Source organism: Canis lupus, chromosome 19 (assembly GCF_011100685.1).
Source record: "Canis lupus familiaris isolate Mischka breed German Shepherd chromosome 19, alternate assembly UU_Cfam_GSD_1.0, whole genome shotgun sequence".
NCBI classification, from domain to species: Eukaryota; Metazoa; Chordata; class Mammalia; order Carnivora; family Canidae; genus Canis; species Canis lupus.
In genome coordinates, this window is record NC_049240.1 from 39,599,307 (window position 1) to 39,616,939 (window position 17,633).

The 17,633-nt window shown below is 35.1% G+C and overlaps 1 protein-coding gene across 4 annotated transcripts in view; it reads right to left on the reverse strand.

Annotated features, from left to right (window-relative positions):
• ZRANB3 (zinc finger RANBP2-type containing 3) overlaps positions 1–17,633 on the reverse strand; it is a 299,116-nt gene that overhangs the window by 112,150 nt on the left and 169,333 nt on the right. For all 4 annotated transcript variants that reach the window (XM_038565063.1, XM_038565064.1, XM_038565062.1 and 1 more), the window contains exons 5-6: positions 7,672–7,903; positions 3,872–3,957 (exon numbers count right to left, since the gene is read on the reverse strand). In XM_038565063.1, coding sequence (XP_038420991.1) covers positions 3,872–3,957; positions 7,672–7,903 — 318 coding nt within the window. The remainder of the gene's footprint in view (positions 1–3,871; positions 3,958–7,671; positions 7,904–17,633) is intronic.

Sequence of the window (17,633 nt, forward strand, 5' to 3'; positions counted from 1 at the left end):
TACCTTTTTTTGGGTGTGTGTATATATCTGAACTGATTTAGTGCTGCCTGCATAAAGCAAACCATGATGTCAGGGAACATCCTTGCTCCAGATTTAAAGTTTCATATAATACAGTGGCTTTGAGTATATATACACACATTTTTAAAAACCTCATATTCATAGATTGGAAGAGTTAATCTATAACCAGAGCAATCTATAGAATTAATGCAATCCCTACTACAGTACTTATAACATTTTTTCACAGGACTAGACTAATCCTAAAATTCATATGGAACCACAAAAGACCTTGAATAGTGAAAGCAATCTTGAAAAAAAAAGAACAAATCCAGAGGTATCACAATATCACATTTCAAGGTATAATGTAAAGACACAGTATTCAAAGAGTATGGCACTGGCACAAAAACAAACACAAAAATTAATGAAATGGGATAGAGATCCCAGAAATAAATCCACACTTACATGGTCAATTACTTTACAACAAAGGGGTTAAGGATATATGATGGGGCTAAAGACAGTTTCTTCAATAAATGATGTTGTAAAAACTGGACAGCTACATGCAAAAAAATTAAAACGAACCACTTTCTTACACCATACACAAAAACAAAATCAAAACAGATTAAAGATCTAAATGCTAGACCTTAAACCATAAAACTCCTAGAAGAAAACAGCAGTGATCTCTTAGACATCACTTAGCAATATATTTATGGGTTGTCTCCTCAGCCAGGGGAAGCAAAAGTGAAAATAAACTATTGGAACTATACCAAACTAAAAAGCTTTTGCAAAGGAAAGTAAACCATCAACAAAACAAAAAGGCAACTTAGTGAATAGGGAAAGATATTTGCCAGTGATATATCCAATAAGGGGTTAATATCCAAAATATATTGGGACTTGTAAAACTCAACACCAAAAATGCAAACAATTCGATTAAAAAACAGGCAGAGGATATGAACAGACATTTTCCCAAAGAAGACATAAAGATAGCCAATAGACACATGAAAAGATGCTCAATCAACATCACTAATCATCAAGGAAATGCAAATCTGAATGTACTGCCTTCTCCAAATCATATTTGTATTTACAACTTCCTCTAAATATAACCCAGTCAGAACGGCTAGTATCAAAAGAAATAACAAGTGTTGGCAAAGATGTGGAGAAAAGGAATCCCTTGTGCACTGTTAGTGGGAAGGTAAATTGGTGAAACCACTATGGAAAACAATACAGAGGTTCCTCATAAAACTAATAAGAGAAATACCAAATTCCACTAGTTGGTATTTACCCAAAGAAAACAAAAACACTAATTCAAAATTCATATGCACCCCTATGTTTATAATAGCATTATTTAAATAGCCAAATTATGGAAGCAACTCAAGTGTCCTCTTGATGAATGGATAAAAAAGTTGTGGTATATAAATATAAAAAAAATAATCATCAGCCATAAAAGGAATGATATCCTGCCATTTAAGACAACATGGACAGACCTAGAGGGTATTATGCTAAGTGAAGTAAGTCAGAGAAAGACAAATGCCATATAATTTAACTTACATGTGGAATCTAAAAAACAAAATAAATCACCAAACAAACAAAACAAAACATACAGGGAACAAACTGATAGTTGCCAGAATGGAGGTGAGGAGGGGAGCTGGGTAAAGTAGATGAAGGGGATTAAGAGGTACAATCTTCCAGGTATAGAATAGAGAAGATGTGGAGATGAAAAGTACAGTATACAGAATAAAATCAGTAACACTGTACTACACTTATCATAGTGAGCACTGAGTTATGTACAGAATCGTCAAATAACTATGTTGTACACCTGAAATTAATTTATCACTGTATGTCAACTATACTTCAATAATTAAAAAATTATTAAACCGTATAAAAGGATAGATACTGAATTTTATCAAATTACATCTCAGCATATATGGAGATGATGTAATGAAGTTTTTCCTTTTCACTAGTAAAACGACTATATTAACACATTTTCTAATATTAAACTATACTTGCTGATCTAAATTCAATTTGCAACACATGAGGTCAACACATGAGGACTTTTCATGAGTTTTGGTTTATATTAATATTGAGGATTTCTACATTTATAAATTTAAGTTAAAAAGTCCTTAGTTTTTTTTTTTCTGTATATTGTCTGATTTTGCTATCACTGTTAAAATGCCTTCATACAATTTAGAAAGACTCTATCTCTGTGCTCTATAGCCCTTGAAAAAGCATCAAAACACCATAAGGTTATTTTAAAAACTTGTAGAAGGCAGCCCGGGTGGCTCAGTGGTTTAGCGCCGCCTTCAGTCCAGGGCGTGATCCTGGGGACCCCCGGATAGAGTCCCACATCCCGCTCCCTGCATGGAGCCTGCTTCTCCCTCTGCATGTGTCTCTGCCTCTCTGCCTCTCTGTGTCTCATGAATAAATAAATAAAATCTTAAAAAAAAACAACTGTAGAAAGGATAAAAGAAAACATACTGGGAAAAAATGTGAGGGACTCATCACAAACAGCTGATTTCTATTATAAAGATTTCCAATATATCAATAAGAAAAAAATAGCTAGTCAGTTTAGGAAGATGAAGGGCAAAGAACATAAAGAGACAACTAGCAGGAGAAGAAGTAAAACTACCATCAGAACACACTGGCAAGAGAAAAATAATTTATATTTGAACAGGTTGGAAAGGTGTGGAGAAAGAGACAAACTTATTGCTTGTGGGAATATAAATTAGTATAATTTTGGTGGAGCAGTTTGCAAAAGTCTAAAAAATATAAAAATACACATGCCCTTTGTACCAGCAATTCCAATTCTATAAATTTATCCTAAAGATTTATTCCTGTATGTGTGACATGAAATATTAAAATAGCTCATAATTATTGAGTGGTCACTATGTGCCACTGACTGTTGAAGTCCCTCATAAATATTAGCTAATGTAAATCTCCTAAGAATTCTCTGAGATAGGGATAATTATTGTCTCTTTTAGAGCTAAAGACACCAAGGTCTGGAGAAGTAAAGTTACTTTCATAAAATGAAACATTGTAAGTACTGGATATAAATATATAAGACAGGTGGTCTAGCTCTAATTTTGCATGCTTTTTGCCAATATAATGTACTGCCTCTCAAAATGTGCAAGGATATTCAATGCTGTACTGTATGCAACAGCTATGTACCACAGATAAAGGTCTATTAATAGTATACTAAATAAATTATAGTGCATGCAAACAGTGGAATACTGGGAGCAGCTAAAAATAAAAATGTTAAAGCTCTTTTAGGAACTGATATGGAAGGATCTCCACACATATTAGATGAAGACAACATACAGCAGAACAATACGTACCTTATATTACTATATATGTAGAAATAAAATGAAACAATATTATACACATACAATCATATATGCTTCTTCATGCATGGAGTGCCTCCAGAAGGATACACAATAAATTGCCAACACTGTGTATCCATATGCTTCTTCGTACATTGAGTATCTCCAGAAGGATACACAATAAATTGCCAACACTGTGTTTCCAGAAGGATACAAAATAAATAACCCAACCCAGGTTACCTGGGAAGGGAAATGGCTGGCTGGGAGACAGCCAAAGAAGAATGAACTTACTCTTCACTTTTGTACATTGTGCACATTTACCCAGTCAGTACAATTAAATAATTCCAAAAATAAAATGGAAGGTAAAAAATTAAAGAAAAAAAAATGCCATTATATACTTCTTTTATTTATGTATAGGTCTTCACATAAGATTTTACTTGAAGAAATTACTCCATAGCTACTACCAGTGTGAAAAGCACTGGAACAAAGAATGACTAATAACCTTAATGTTCATGGTATATATGCAAGAATTAAAATTTATAGAAAGTACTTTGTCATACCTGATATGTGCATTACAGTATCTTTTGGCATACTCAGTCCATGTTCCAAATTTTTGAGGAAAGAGAGCTTCAATCTGCATGAAAAGCTGTAACAATACAAGTGTTCTCAATATGTTGTAGTATTTTCAAGTAAATATTATTACTATGATAACTCTAGTTTAAAAAATAGCAAAGAGTAAAAAAGAAAATCCACCTCTTCTTTCTCAGGCCCCCTCCTTTTCCTCTATTCACACATCTCTGCCATCCTATTCTTCAGGGATAACTGTTATCTTTTTCTCTAATATACATTTATATATTTTGTATGCCTACACAGAGATACATATATCTTCTCTTCTATTAATGTGAAGATATTATATATATAAAACTAGAATTTTTGTCCCCTAAAACATGTCTTAGACAACATTAGAGTACATATAAAAGCAGGGGAGCCTGCTTCTCCCTCTGCCTTTGTCTCTGCCTCTCTCTCTGTTAGTGTCTCTCGTGAATAAATAAATAAAATCTTAAAAAAAAAGAAAAAACAGTCTCCTGATCTTGGACACATAGGCTGTTTCTGGCTTTTATACAATTATAAAAGTTAATAACTTCATTTAGTCTCTCTATGTATATGTGTGCATATATAAATATATGTAGGCATAGGTATATGTATCTACATCTCATCTACCATTTATCTATTTATCTATTCATCCATCCATCCACTCACCACTCATCAATCTGTATTTCCATTAGTTAAGTCTGTAGGATATATGTTCAGAAATGAAATAGGTGGATTTAAGGTATATGCTTTTTAAAGTTTGATGGCTGTTATTGTGCTACAGTGCAAAAAGCAGGTCCCAGTTTGTATTCCCATCAATAGTATCATGAAATCTTCTCATTTTTATAACTTTGATAGGCTGTACATAGTAGTGTCTCACTGTTATTTAGTATACATTTTTAAGAGAGCTGCTTTAATGAGAAATAATTCATATATCACTTTCATTGTTCATACATTCATTTTTTAAATTTTTTAAAAAGATTTTATTTATTCATGAGAGACACAGAGAGAGAGGCAGAGACATAGGCAGAGGGAGAAGCAGGCTCCTTGTGGGTAGCCTGATGTGGGACTCAATCCCAGGACCAGGACCATGATCTGAGCTGAAGGCAGACACTCAACCACTGAGCCACCCAGGTGCCTCTCATTGTTCATACTTTTAAAGTGTACAATTCAGTGGCTCTTAGTATATTTACAAAATGCCGATCACCATTATTTACTTTTGAAATATTTGTATCACCATAGACAGGAATTCCATACCTATTACTAGTCATTTCCCATTCTCTCCAATCCTGGCAATCATTAATCTGATTCCTATTTCCATTACTTAGCCTTTCTGGATATTTCACATAAATAGAATTATGTAAGTCTGTCTGACTTCATGGACTTAGCATACTACTTTCAAGGTTCACCCATGTTGTAGAATGTATCAGTATTTCATTCCTTTTTATGGATACATTTTCATTACCCATTTATCAGTTATGGACACTGGCTTCTTACTACTTTGTGGATATTATAAATAATGCTACTATGGATAGTTTTTTTTGTGAACACACATATATTTTCAGTTTCTTGTGTATAAAATTAAAAAATGGAATTGCAAAAAAAAATGGAATTGCTAGGACTCATGGTAACTCTATTGTTATCTTTTTAAGTATTTGCCAATGTATCTTCCAAGGAGTGAACTTTATAGCTGTATATATCTCTATTTTTTTTTGTATATATCTCTATTAAAAAAAAGAAGAAAGGTCTTAAATCAATAATCTTTTCACCTAAAGACACTAGGAGACAAAGAGTATACAAAACACAAAACAGACAGAAAGAATAATAAAGATTAGAATGGAAATAAACAACACAGAGAATAGAAAAACAGAAAAAAAAAAATCAATGAAACCAAATACTGGTTTTGGAGAGAATGGGAAAATTCACAAAATTTTAGCTTAGACTAACCAAATTAAAAAAGAGAGAGAGAAAGAGAGAGAAAAGACTCAAGTTACTAAAATCAGAAATAAAAGAGGGGACATGGGATCCCTGGGTGGCGCAGCGGTTTAGCGCCTGCCTTTGGCCCAGGGCGCGATCCTGGAGACCCGGGATCGAATCCCACGTCGGGCTCCCGGTGCATGGAGCCTGCTTTTCCCTCTGCTTATGTCTCTGCCTCTCTCTCTCTCTCTCTCTCTCTCTCTCTGTAACTATCATAAATAAATAAAAATTAAAAAAACATAAAAGAGGGGACATATACTATCAACCTTATAGAAACACAAAGGTTATAAAGGAATACTATGAACTGTGTGCTAATAACTTAAATGCCTTAGATAAAATGGAAAAATTCCTAGAAAGACACAAAATATTATACTAACTCAAGAAGAAATACACAATCTGAATAGATATATATTCAGTGAAGAGACTTAATTATTAATTTAAAATCTACTCACAAAGAAAAACTCAGGCTCAGATGGTTTCACCTCTAAATTCTTTTTTTTTTTTTTTCACCTCTAAATTCTACCAAACATTTAAAAAAGAAGTAATAACAAAGTTTCACAAACTCTTCTAAAAAGCAGGAAAGGAGAGAATACTTCCCAACTCATTCTGTGAGACCAGTATTGCCTTAATACTAAAATCAAAGGTATAATAAGAAAACTATATGTTACTATTTCTAATGAATATAAACAAAAAAATCATCAGCAAAACAGAGCAAACTGAATCCAGTAACAAATAAAAAGGGTTATATATAGTCAAGAGAGATTTATCATGGAATGTAAGATTGGTTTAACATTTGAAAATCAATTTACATAATACACTTTATCAATAGTTGCCTCCCATGCTTGGCTTATTAATCAATAATAAAAATGTCTACTGTATGTTAAATGCATACCATGTGCCAGGGCACATACAAGATACTTTTAAACCAGTATTTCCTTTAATTCTTACAATCCAAAAAAAAAAAAAAAAATTCTTACAATCCTACAAGACAAAAAGTACATTTTTTTTCTATGACTCAGGGTTCATGAACAGAAAGGGCTTCTTTAGAGTACAGTGACCCTTCAAGACTCAAGAATTTCATTCATCATTTCTTCTCCCAACCCTTTAATTACTCCATTCTCTCTATGGCTCTTAGAACTAAATGGGAGTATCATACAAATGCCTTATTTCTCCATCTGACTTGAACATAAATTCAGATACCTATACCTTCCCAAACATGGATCTATGTGGGGTTTTTAAAAAAGATTTATTTATTTATTTTAGTGAGAGAGCATGAGCAGGGTGAGGGCCAGAGGGAAAGAGGGAGAATCTTGAGCAGACTCTGCACAGCATGGAGACAAAAGTGGGGTTCATCCCACAATGCCAAAATCATGACCTGAGCGAAAACTGAGTCTTAAGCTCAACTGACTGAGATACCCAGGCAGTCCTCAAACATGTATCTTAAAATAAAAGAGAAACAGAAAGAAGTTAGAAGATAAAAAATAGATTAAACCGCAATCCTAAGGAGCTTATAATGTCAAACCAAATGGATAAATGAAGACTAAAAGTATATATGAATAATATGAAAACAAATGTGATGGATATTATAAATGTATACTTAATATGAAAACCTTAAGTTGAAAGTAAAAACTATGTTTTTATATACATGTACAAGCACAGGTAAAGTTCACATGTAAACAGAGAAAATAGTCATACTAAAGGATGCATTTAATCAAGAATAGCCATCTAGAAATTCCCATTTATTTTTTTTGTGAAAGATATTTTTTAAGCCAAGATTTAAGGATTATAGTACCTCTTCAGGCCTTCCCAAAGCTGGAGTTCCTGTAAGAAGAATGGCTCGTTTGGCTTTCTGTACTATTGGCAATAAAATCTTACTGCGAGTTGCATTCCTGGACTTCATGTAGTGTGATTCATCTACTATAACTACTTTGAAGTTCTGATTATTCAATACATCTATCAAAGTCTCTGCATCTGTAGTTAAAAGACCATAGCCCAGAATTGTCACTTTGCTGGTCGATATTCTCCTAGGAAAAAAAAAAAGGTCATGTAATTTCAAAATATTTCAGTAACCAACTTATCATAAACACCACAACTCTTTGGGAGAAGGAAAATAAAGAAAATAAAGGGGAGAAATAAAGGGATTTATTAACATAGCAGTATTACACTGCCAGAACTCAGTTTCTCTTAAGATGTTTATACTTTTTAGATATGATAAATCAGAGTCCAAAATTTAATGTACTGGTTAACCAAAAATATTTGGTTAAATGGTGTTTGGAAGATTTTGACATCCACCAAGCCATGTATTACTAGCATAGGGACATTACTTTCTGAGAATATTTATGTCCAGGCATCTAGAGTCATAAATAAAGTGGATACTCAAATATTAGTTGAGTATTCATTGAAGCCTTCCCACAAAGAGGATAGCAGTATTTTTCAACACAGAAAATTTTGAGACAATGCTTAGTATTGCAGGGCTGCCCAATGCACTGCAAGGCATTTCGTATTCCTGGACTGTCACATTAAAGCCCAGCAGAGTGCCTGAAACTGTGACGACAAAAACTCACTGGCTGAGGGGTGATCTGAAACATGGAAAAGAGGAGAGGAAGGCATCACTTTATGCAAACACTGGCCTAAAGAGATCTCTCATATTTTCAACTACCTAATTATTCATACAACTATAGTATTCTTTACCATACTGTAATAAAATTATTCATGCACATATTTATCTCCCTTGCTACCTCATAAAATTGATGAGGACAAAGAATGTGTCTTGTTTATCGGTATATATGCAGTGCTAGGCTCCTTATGAGTTTGTAGAATGAAATAACTAGACAAGTAAATATATTAACAATAAAACACATTATGTTTGCATTTTCTGTATCACTGGTGAAAATATACAGGACAGAGTCCATCTTCTGCAGTTCTCTACCCTCTAAGAGAAAACGAAGAGGTCCTAAAAAAAGCACAACAATACAACAACTACATTTTAAATTTTTAAAAATTTATTTATTTTTAAAATTTTAATTCCAGTATAGTTAAAATATAGTGTTATATTAGTTTCAGGTATGCAATGCACTGATTCAACAATTCCATATAAGTATACTATGAATTCCCTTCACCTATTTCATTAGTCTACCTCACCTACTTCCTCTCTGATAAGCATCTGTTTGTTCCTACAGTTGAATCTGTTTCTTGGTTTGTCTCTTTCTCCTTTTTTGTTTTGTTTCTTAAATACTAAATTTCAGTAAGATCATATGGTATTTGTCTTTCTCAGGTTGGCTTATTTCGCTCAGTATTATACTCAGTAACTCACTGCAGGTTGGTGTTAACGGCAAGACTGCATTCTTTTTTATGGCTGAATAGTATCTCCCTGTATATATACATATGTATATTTATACCACTTCTTCATCTATTCATCCATTGAAGGACACTTGGTCTGACTGCATAATTTGGCTATTGTAAATAAAAATGCAGTAACATAGGGGTGCATATATCCTTTGGAATTAGTGTTTTTAAATATTCTTAGGAGGAAATAACCAGTCATGAGATCATATGGTAGTTCTTTTTTTTTTTAATTTAAATTCAACTTAGTTAACATACAGTATAGCATTGGGAACTATATCCAGGAACAATTTATTGATTCATCACTTACATGTAACATCCAGAGCTCATCCAACAAGTTCCCTCCTTAATGCCCATCACCCATTTAGCACATCCTTCCAGGCACCTCCCCTCTCTCAACCTTGTTTCTTCTCTAATATTTAAGAGTCTGTTATAGTTTGCTCTTTCTCTGTTATCTTTTTTTCCTTCCTTCCCCCAATGTTCATATTTTGTTTCTTATATTCCACATATGAGGGAAATCATATGGTATTTTTCTTTCTCTGGCTACATATTTCGCTTAGCATGACACACTCTAGTTCCATTCATGTTGCTGCAAATGGCAAGATTTTATTTTATTTTTATAGCAGAGTAATATTTCATTGTATATATATATGTATATGCCTTTATGTATATAAATGTATATAAATGTATATATATACACATATACACTACTGCTTCATCTATTCATCAGTCAATGGACATTTGGGCTCTTTCCATAATTTGGTTATTCTTGATAGTGCTACTATAAAGTTGGGGTGCATGTGCCCCTTTGAATCAGCATTTTTGTATCCTTTGGATAAATACCTAGTAGTGCAATTGCCAGGTCACAGGGTAGTTCTATTTTTAACTTTTTGAGGAACTTCCATACTGTTTTCCAGAGTGGCTGCACCAGTTTCATTCTAAGAGTGTAAGAGCGAGCGTTCCCTTTTCTCTACATCCTCACCAACATCTGTTGTTTCCTGTGTTATTAATTTTAGCCATTCTGAGAGGTGTGAGGTGGTATCTCATTGTGGTTTTGATTTATATTTCCCTGATGCTGAGTAATGTTGAGGATTTTTTTTCAATGTGTCTATTAGTCATCTGGATGTCTTCTTTGGTAAAATGTCTATTCATGTCTTCTGTGTATTTCTTAACTGCCCATTATTTGCTTTTTGGGTTTTGAGTTTGGTAAGTTCTTTATAGATTTTGTATACTAGCCTTTTATCTGATATGTCACTTACAAATATCTTCTTCCATCACATTGGTTGCCTTTTAGTTTTGTCGATTGTTTCCTTTGCTGTGCAGAAGCTTTTTATTTTGGGGCACCTTGGTAGTTCAGTTGGTGGTGGTACACTCTTGATTTTGCCTCAGGTCACGATTTCAGGGTCATGAGACGGAATGCCATGCTGAGCTTTGCACTCAGCAGGAAATCTTCTTAAGATTTTTCTCCTTCCCTTTCTTTACTCCTCACCACTACCACACACCCCACACTCTGACTTCCTTTCTCTCTCTAAAATAATAAGTAACTAAAATCTAAAAAAATATATATTTTTATCTCAATGAGGTCCCAAGAGTTCATTTTTCTTTGTTTACCTTGACTCTGGAGATGTGTGCAGTAAGAAGTTGCTGCAGCTGAGATCAAAGAGGTGATCCTGTTTTTTCCTCTAAGGTTTTAATGGTTTCCTGTCTTACATTTAGGTCTTTCATCTATTTTAAATTTATTTTTGTATATGGTGTAAGAAAATGGCCCAGTTTCATTCTTCTGCATGAAGCTATTCAGTTTTTCCAATACCAATTGTTAAAGAAACTGACTTTTCCCCATTGCATATTCTTTCCTCCTTCATCAAAGATTAGCTGACCATACAGTTGTGGGTCCATTTCTGGGTTCTTTTTTTCTGTTCCCTTGACCTATGTGTCTGTTTTTGTGCCAGTACCATGCTGCCTTGATGACTACAGCTTTGTAATACAGCTTAAAGTTCAGAATTGTGATGCCTCCCACTGTGCTTTGCTTTTTCAGGATAGCTTTCACTATTTTGGGGTCTTTTCTACTTCTATACAAATTTCAGAATTGTTTGTTCTATCTCTGTGAGAAACGCTGTTATTTTGATACGAATTGCATTGAATGTGTAGATTGCTTTGGGTAGTATAGACATTTTAACAATATTTGTTCTTCTATACCATGAGCATGAATGTTTTTCCATTTGTGTTGTCCTCATTTTCTTTCATATATATTCTATAGTTTTTAGGGTACATACCTTTAACCTCTTTGGTTAGGTTTATTCCTAGGTATCTTATGGTTGTTGGTATAATTGCAAATGGGATCGATTCCCTGATTTCTTTTTCTGCTGCTTCATATTAGTATGGAAACGCAACAGATTTCTGTATGTTGATTTTATAACCTGTGATTTTGCTGAATTAATGTATCATTTCTAGCAATTTTTTGGTGAAGTCTTTTGGGTTTTCTATACAGAGTATCATGTCATCTGTAAATAGTGAAAGGATGACATCTTCCTTGCTGATATAAATGCCTTCTACTTCTTTTTGTTGTTCTGACAGCTGAAGCTAGGACTTCCAGTACTATGTTGAACAGTGAGAGTGGACATCCTTGTCATGTTCCTAACCTTAGCTCTCAGTTTTTCACCATTGAGGATGATATTACTTGTGGTTCTTACGTATATGGCCCTTAGGATCCTGAGGTACTTTCCTTCTATCCCTACTTTCTTGAGGGTTTTTTGTATCAAGAAAAGAGTGCTGCATTTTGTGGAACACTTTTTCTGCATCTAGGAGGACATACGGTTCTTACTCTTTATTAATATAATCATGTTGATTGATTTGTGAATACTGAACCATCCTTGCAGCCCAGGAATAAATCATACTTGATTGTGGTAAATAATCCTTTTAATGTACTGATGGATTCAATTAACTAGTATCTTGTTGAGAATTTTTGCATCCATGTTCATTAGGGATACATGTTTGTAATTCTCCTTTTTAGTGGGGTTTTTTTGTCTTGTTTGGGATCAAGGTAATGCTGGCCTCATTTAATGAGTTTGGAAGTTTTCCTTCCACTTCTATTTTTTGGAACAGATTTAGAAGAATAGGAATTAATTCTTAAATGTTTGGTAGAATTTCCCAAGGAAGCCATCCAGCCCTGGATTCTTGTTTGTTGGGAGATTTTTTATTACTGATTTAATTTCTTTCTTGGTTATCGGTCTGTTCAAATTTTCTATTTCTTCCTGTTTCAGTTTTCGTAGTTTAGATGTTTCTAGGAATTTATCCATTTCTTCCAGATTGCAAAATTTGTTGGCACATAATTGCTCATAATATTCTCTTATAATTGTTTGTATTTCTGTGGTTTGGTTGTGATCTGTTTTGTTTTTTTATTTTTTTTAAGATTTTATTTATTTATTCATAGAGACACAGAGAGAGAGCAAGAGAGAGTGAGAGAGAGAGAGAGAGAGAGCGAAGCAGAGACACAGGCAGAGGGAGAAGCAGGCTCCATGCAGGGAGCCTGATGTGGGACTCAATCCTGCATCTCTGGGATCACGCCCTGAACTGAAGGAGGCGCTAAACCGCTAAGCCACTCGGGCTTCCCATGATCTCTTCTCTTTCATTCATATTTTACTTATTTGGGTCTTTTCTCTTTTCTTTCTGGTAAGTCTGACTAGGAGTTTCTCAATTTTGTTAATTCTTTCAAAGAGGTGGCTTCTAGTTTTATTCATTTGTTCTACTGGTTCTTTTTAGATTTTCATAGCATTTATTTCTGCTCTATCTTAACCATTTCCCTTTTTCTGCTAGTTTTGGGCATTATTTGCGGCACTTTTTCCATCTCCTTTAGGTGTAAAGTTAGGTTGTGTATTTGAGGCTTTTCTTGCTTCTGGAGGAAGGCTTGTATTGCTATATACTTCTTTCTTATGACCGCCTTTGCTACATCCCATAGATTTTGGACTGTCATGTTTTCATTTTTATTTGCTTCCATGAATTTTTTAATTTCTTCTTTAACTTCCTGGTTAACCCATTTATTCTTTAGTAGGATTTTTTTAACCTCCATGTATTTGTGGTCTTTCCAATTTTTTTCTTGTAGTTGATAAGTTTCATAATGTTGTAGTCTGAAAGTATGCATGGTACAATCTTAATTTTTTGTACCAGTTGAGGCCTGAGATGTGACCTAGTACATGATCTATTCTGGAAAGTGTTCTATGTGCACTCAAAAAGAATGTGTATTTTGCTATATTAGGATGAATGCTTTGAATATATGTTAAGTCCATCTGGTCCAGTGTGTCATTCAAAGTTCTTGTTTCCTTGTTGATCTTATGCTTAGATAATCTGTCCACTGCTGTGAGTGGGGTGTTAAAGTCTCCTATTATTATTGTACTATCAATGAGTTTCTTTAATTTTGTTATTAATTGATTTAAATATTTGGCTGCTTCCAAATTGGGGGCAAAAATATTTAAAATTGTTAATTCTTCCTGTTCCATAGACCCCTTTATTATGATGTAGTGTCCTTCTTCATGTGTTCTTAAAGTCTTTAGTTTAAAATCTAGATTAATATGGCTACCTCAGCTTGCTTTTGATATCCAATAACATGATAGATGTTCTCCATCAACTCACTTTCCATCTGGAAGTGTCTTTGGGTCTAAAATGAATCTCTACTTGTAAGCAACATATTGATGGGATTTTTTTTAACCATTCTGATGCCCTATATCTTTTGATTAGAGCATTAAGTCCATTTATACTCAGAGTAATTACTGATAAATATGAATTTAGAGCCATCGTATTATCGGTAAAGTTGCTGTTCTTGTGGGTTGTCTCTGTTCTTTGTTTCTTTTGGTCTCTTCTTCCTGCTTAAAGCATCTACTTTAGTATTTCTTGCAAAGTTGGTTTAGTGTTCATGAACTCCTTTAGTTTTTGCATGTCTTGGAAACTCTTTATTTCTCCTTCTATTCTGAATGACAATTTTGCTGCATATTTTTCCCATTTAGCATGTTGAATATATTATGACACTCCTTTCTGGACTACCAAATTTCTGTGGATAGGTCTGCTGTTACAACCCTTGTAGGTTAAGGACATTTTGTCTCTAGCTGCTTTCAGAATTCTCTCTTTACTTTTGTATTTTGCAAGTTGGACTATGATATATCTTGATGTTGACTTGTTTTTATTGATTTTGAGAGGAGTTCTCTGTGTCTCTTAGACGTGAATGCCTGTTTCCTTCCCCAGATTAGGGAAGTTCTCAGCTATAATTTGTTCAAATTAACCTTCTGCCCAGTTTTTCCTGCTCTTCTTCTGGGACTCCTATGACACAGACATTATTGTGCTTTGTGGAATCGCTGAGTTCCCTAAGTCTGAATTCACAATCTAATAGATTTCTTTCCCTCTTCATTTCAACTATTTTCCGTAATTTTATCTTCTATATCACCTACTCAATCTTCTGCTTCTTCCATCCTCGTTGTGATTACATCCACTCAGTTCTGAATCACAGTTATAACATTTTTAATTTCAGCTTGACTAGTTTTTAGGTGTTTTATTTCTGCATTCAGAGTTCTCTGGTGTCTTTTACACCTCTTTCAAGCCCAGCTAGTATTCTTATGACTGTCTTAAATTCTTGTTTAGATATATTGCTTGTATCTGTTTTGATCAAATCTTTGCTTGTGATTTCTTCTTGATCTTCTGGGGAGTATTCCTCCATCTTGTCATCTAAGTTTCTGTCCTTTGCATACTATGAAAATTTGTTATGTTTCCTGCTTCTGAAAGTAATGCTGTATTTAGAAGGGGCCATATACTGTCCAGAGTCTGGAGCATCAGGAAGTGTTTCTGGTGTATGCTATGTGCACTGTTTTTGTGTTTTGGCTGCTCTTTCCCATAGGTGAGTACTCTACAGAGTTCCTTCTTGCTTGCAGTGGGGGAGTATTTAGACCTATAACCAGGTGGTGCTTTGGTTAGTTTGTTAAGCTTATTTCCACCAGAACTGAAGCTGACATTTTGGAGCACACTATGATCAGCAGACCTGGTACATGGAGGGGAGTGAGGTAAGTGGGCAGGGGTGCTGTGTTGGTCTTCTGAGGTAGAGGCCCGCGACGCTGACTTACAGTCAGACTTGCCCTTGGAAAGATGCCCCTGATGGGTGCAAGGCTGGGTTTGCTGTCAGTGACTCCAGCCTTCACTGGAGGTGCTGTTTCTCTCTGAAGTTGGACTGTGCTGATGGGCACAGAGTGGGGTTGGGGGTGGAAGACAGTGTCACCATGCCCTCTGAACCCCAGGGAGGGAAACTTGCAGCCACCACTGTTCAGGAGGCAGTCACAAAAAAAGCAACAATCTTCTCTTCTGTGTCCCCAGCTTTCATCAGGTCCCTGCCCTTAACCCATCTGTGCCCCACCCTTGGTATGACTGGTGCCACAGTTTTCCTGTGTTTTATCTCTAGCTGGGGGCTGGGATTCAAACTCTAAATCTTAAAGGACCTAGCAAAGCATGGACCAATTCCCCCTCCACCAGAGGACAGCCTCTGGGCTTGCCCAGCACTGCTCTGTCCCACAAAAGCAGTTGCATGGTTCATGAACTGTGGCTAAAATCTATTGTGAAGCATAGTGAAAAGCTGCAACCAGGTTATCTGCCCTCTGCAAGCTCCTTTGTCCCTTGCTGTCTAATGGCTGCTCAATGGCTCCCAGCAGGCCTTTTGTCTTTGAAGAGGCAAAATAACCTCTTCAAGATGTACTCTAGAAAGGGGAGTGATCCCTCCCAGTGAGACCCAGGGCATCCATTGATGTGGTGCCTTGTGTGAGCCCTAAGCACTACTCTCTCTTTCCTTCTCTAACTTCGCTCCATGAAATGGGCTTCCTCCCCTTTGTGGTACCTTCAGTTTTGTCTCCCCCAATTCATGGCTTTGAACCTTGCATCTGCCACATTCTTTCCCTCTAATTGTGCAGATTGTTTTCTTAATTCTCAGACTGATTTCCTAATTGTTCAAAATGATTTGATGTTCATCTAACTGTGTTCGAGGGACAAGGCAAGCTCAGGCTGCCTCTTCTATTCTGCCATCTAAACTTATCCCCCCATCAAATGGTAGTTCTATTTTTAATTTTTGAGGAACATCCATACTGTTTTTTACAGTGGCTTCACTGGTTTCTACTCCCAGCAAAAGTGCACAAGTATTCCTTTTTACCCACTTCTTTGCCACTGTTTGTTGTTTCTTGAGTTTCTGAATTAAGTCATTCTGACAGGTGTGAGCTGATATCTCATTGTGGTTTTGATTTGCATTTCCCTGATGATGGGTCATGTTAGGAATCTTTTCATGTGTCTGCTGGCCATCTGGATATCTTATTTGGAGAAATAGCTGTTCATATCTTCTAACCATTTTTTAATTGGGTAGTTTGGTTTTTGGATGTTGAGTTTTATCAGTTCTTTAAATATTTTGGATTCTATCCCTTGAACACACATGTCATTTGCAAATGTCTTCCAATTTGCAGGTTCCCTTTAGACTTACTAACGGTTTCCATAACTGTGCAAAAGCTTCTTATTTTGATGTAGTCCCAATAGTTTATTTGTGCTTTTGTTTTCCTTGCCTCAGGAGACATATCTAGGAAAAACGTTGCTACAACTGATTCAGAGAAATTACTGCCTGTGCTCTCTTGTAGCATTTTTATGGCTTCAGGACTCATGTTTAGGTACTTAATCCACTTAATCCATCATAATTCCAGACTTATGGAATTATGATGCTTCCAGTTTTATTCTTTCCTTGTCAAGATTGCTCTGGCTATTCAGGGTCTTTTGTGGTTCCATATAAATTTTAGGATTGTTTGTTCCAGTTCTGTTAAAAATGCAGTTGGCATTTGATATGGACTGCATTAAATGTGTAGATTTTTTTGGGTAGTAAGATGTTTTAACAATATTTGTTCTTCCAATCCATGAGCAGAAAATGCCTTTCCATTTCTTTGTGCTGTCCTTAATTTTCTGATCATTGTTTTTCAGTTTTCAGAATACAGGTGTTTCACATCTTTGGTTAAGTTTATTTCTAGGCATCTTACTATTTTTGGTGCAACTGTAAATGGGATTGTTTTCTTGATTTCTCTTTCTGCTGCTTCATTATTAGTGTATAGAAATGCAATAGATTTCTGTACATTTTGTATCTTGTGATATTACTGAATTCATTTATCAGTTCTAATAGTTTTTTGGTGGAGTCTTTATGGTTTTCATTTTTAGCATATGTCATCTGCAAGTAGTCAAAGTTTTACTTCTTCCTTACTGATTTGGATGCCTTTTTCTTGTCTGATTGGTTAGTACTTTGTGTACTATGTTGAATAAAAACTGAGAATCGAGATCCCTGTCTGTTCTGGACCTTAGGAAAAAGGTCTCAGTTTTTCCCCATTAAGGATGATGTTAGCTGTGAGTTTTTCATATAAGGCC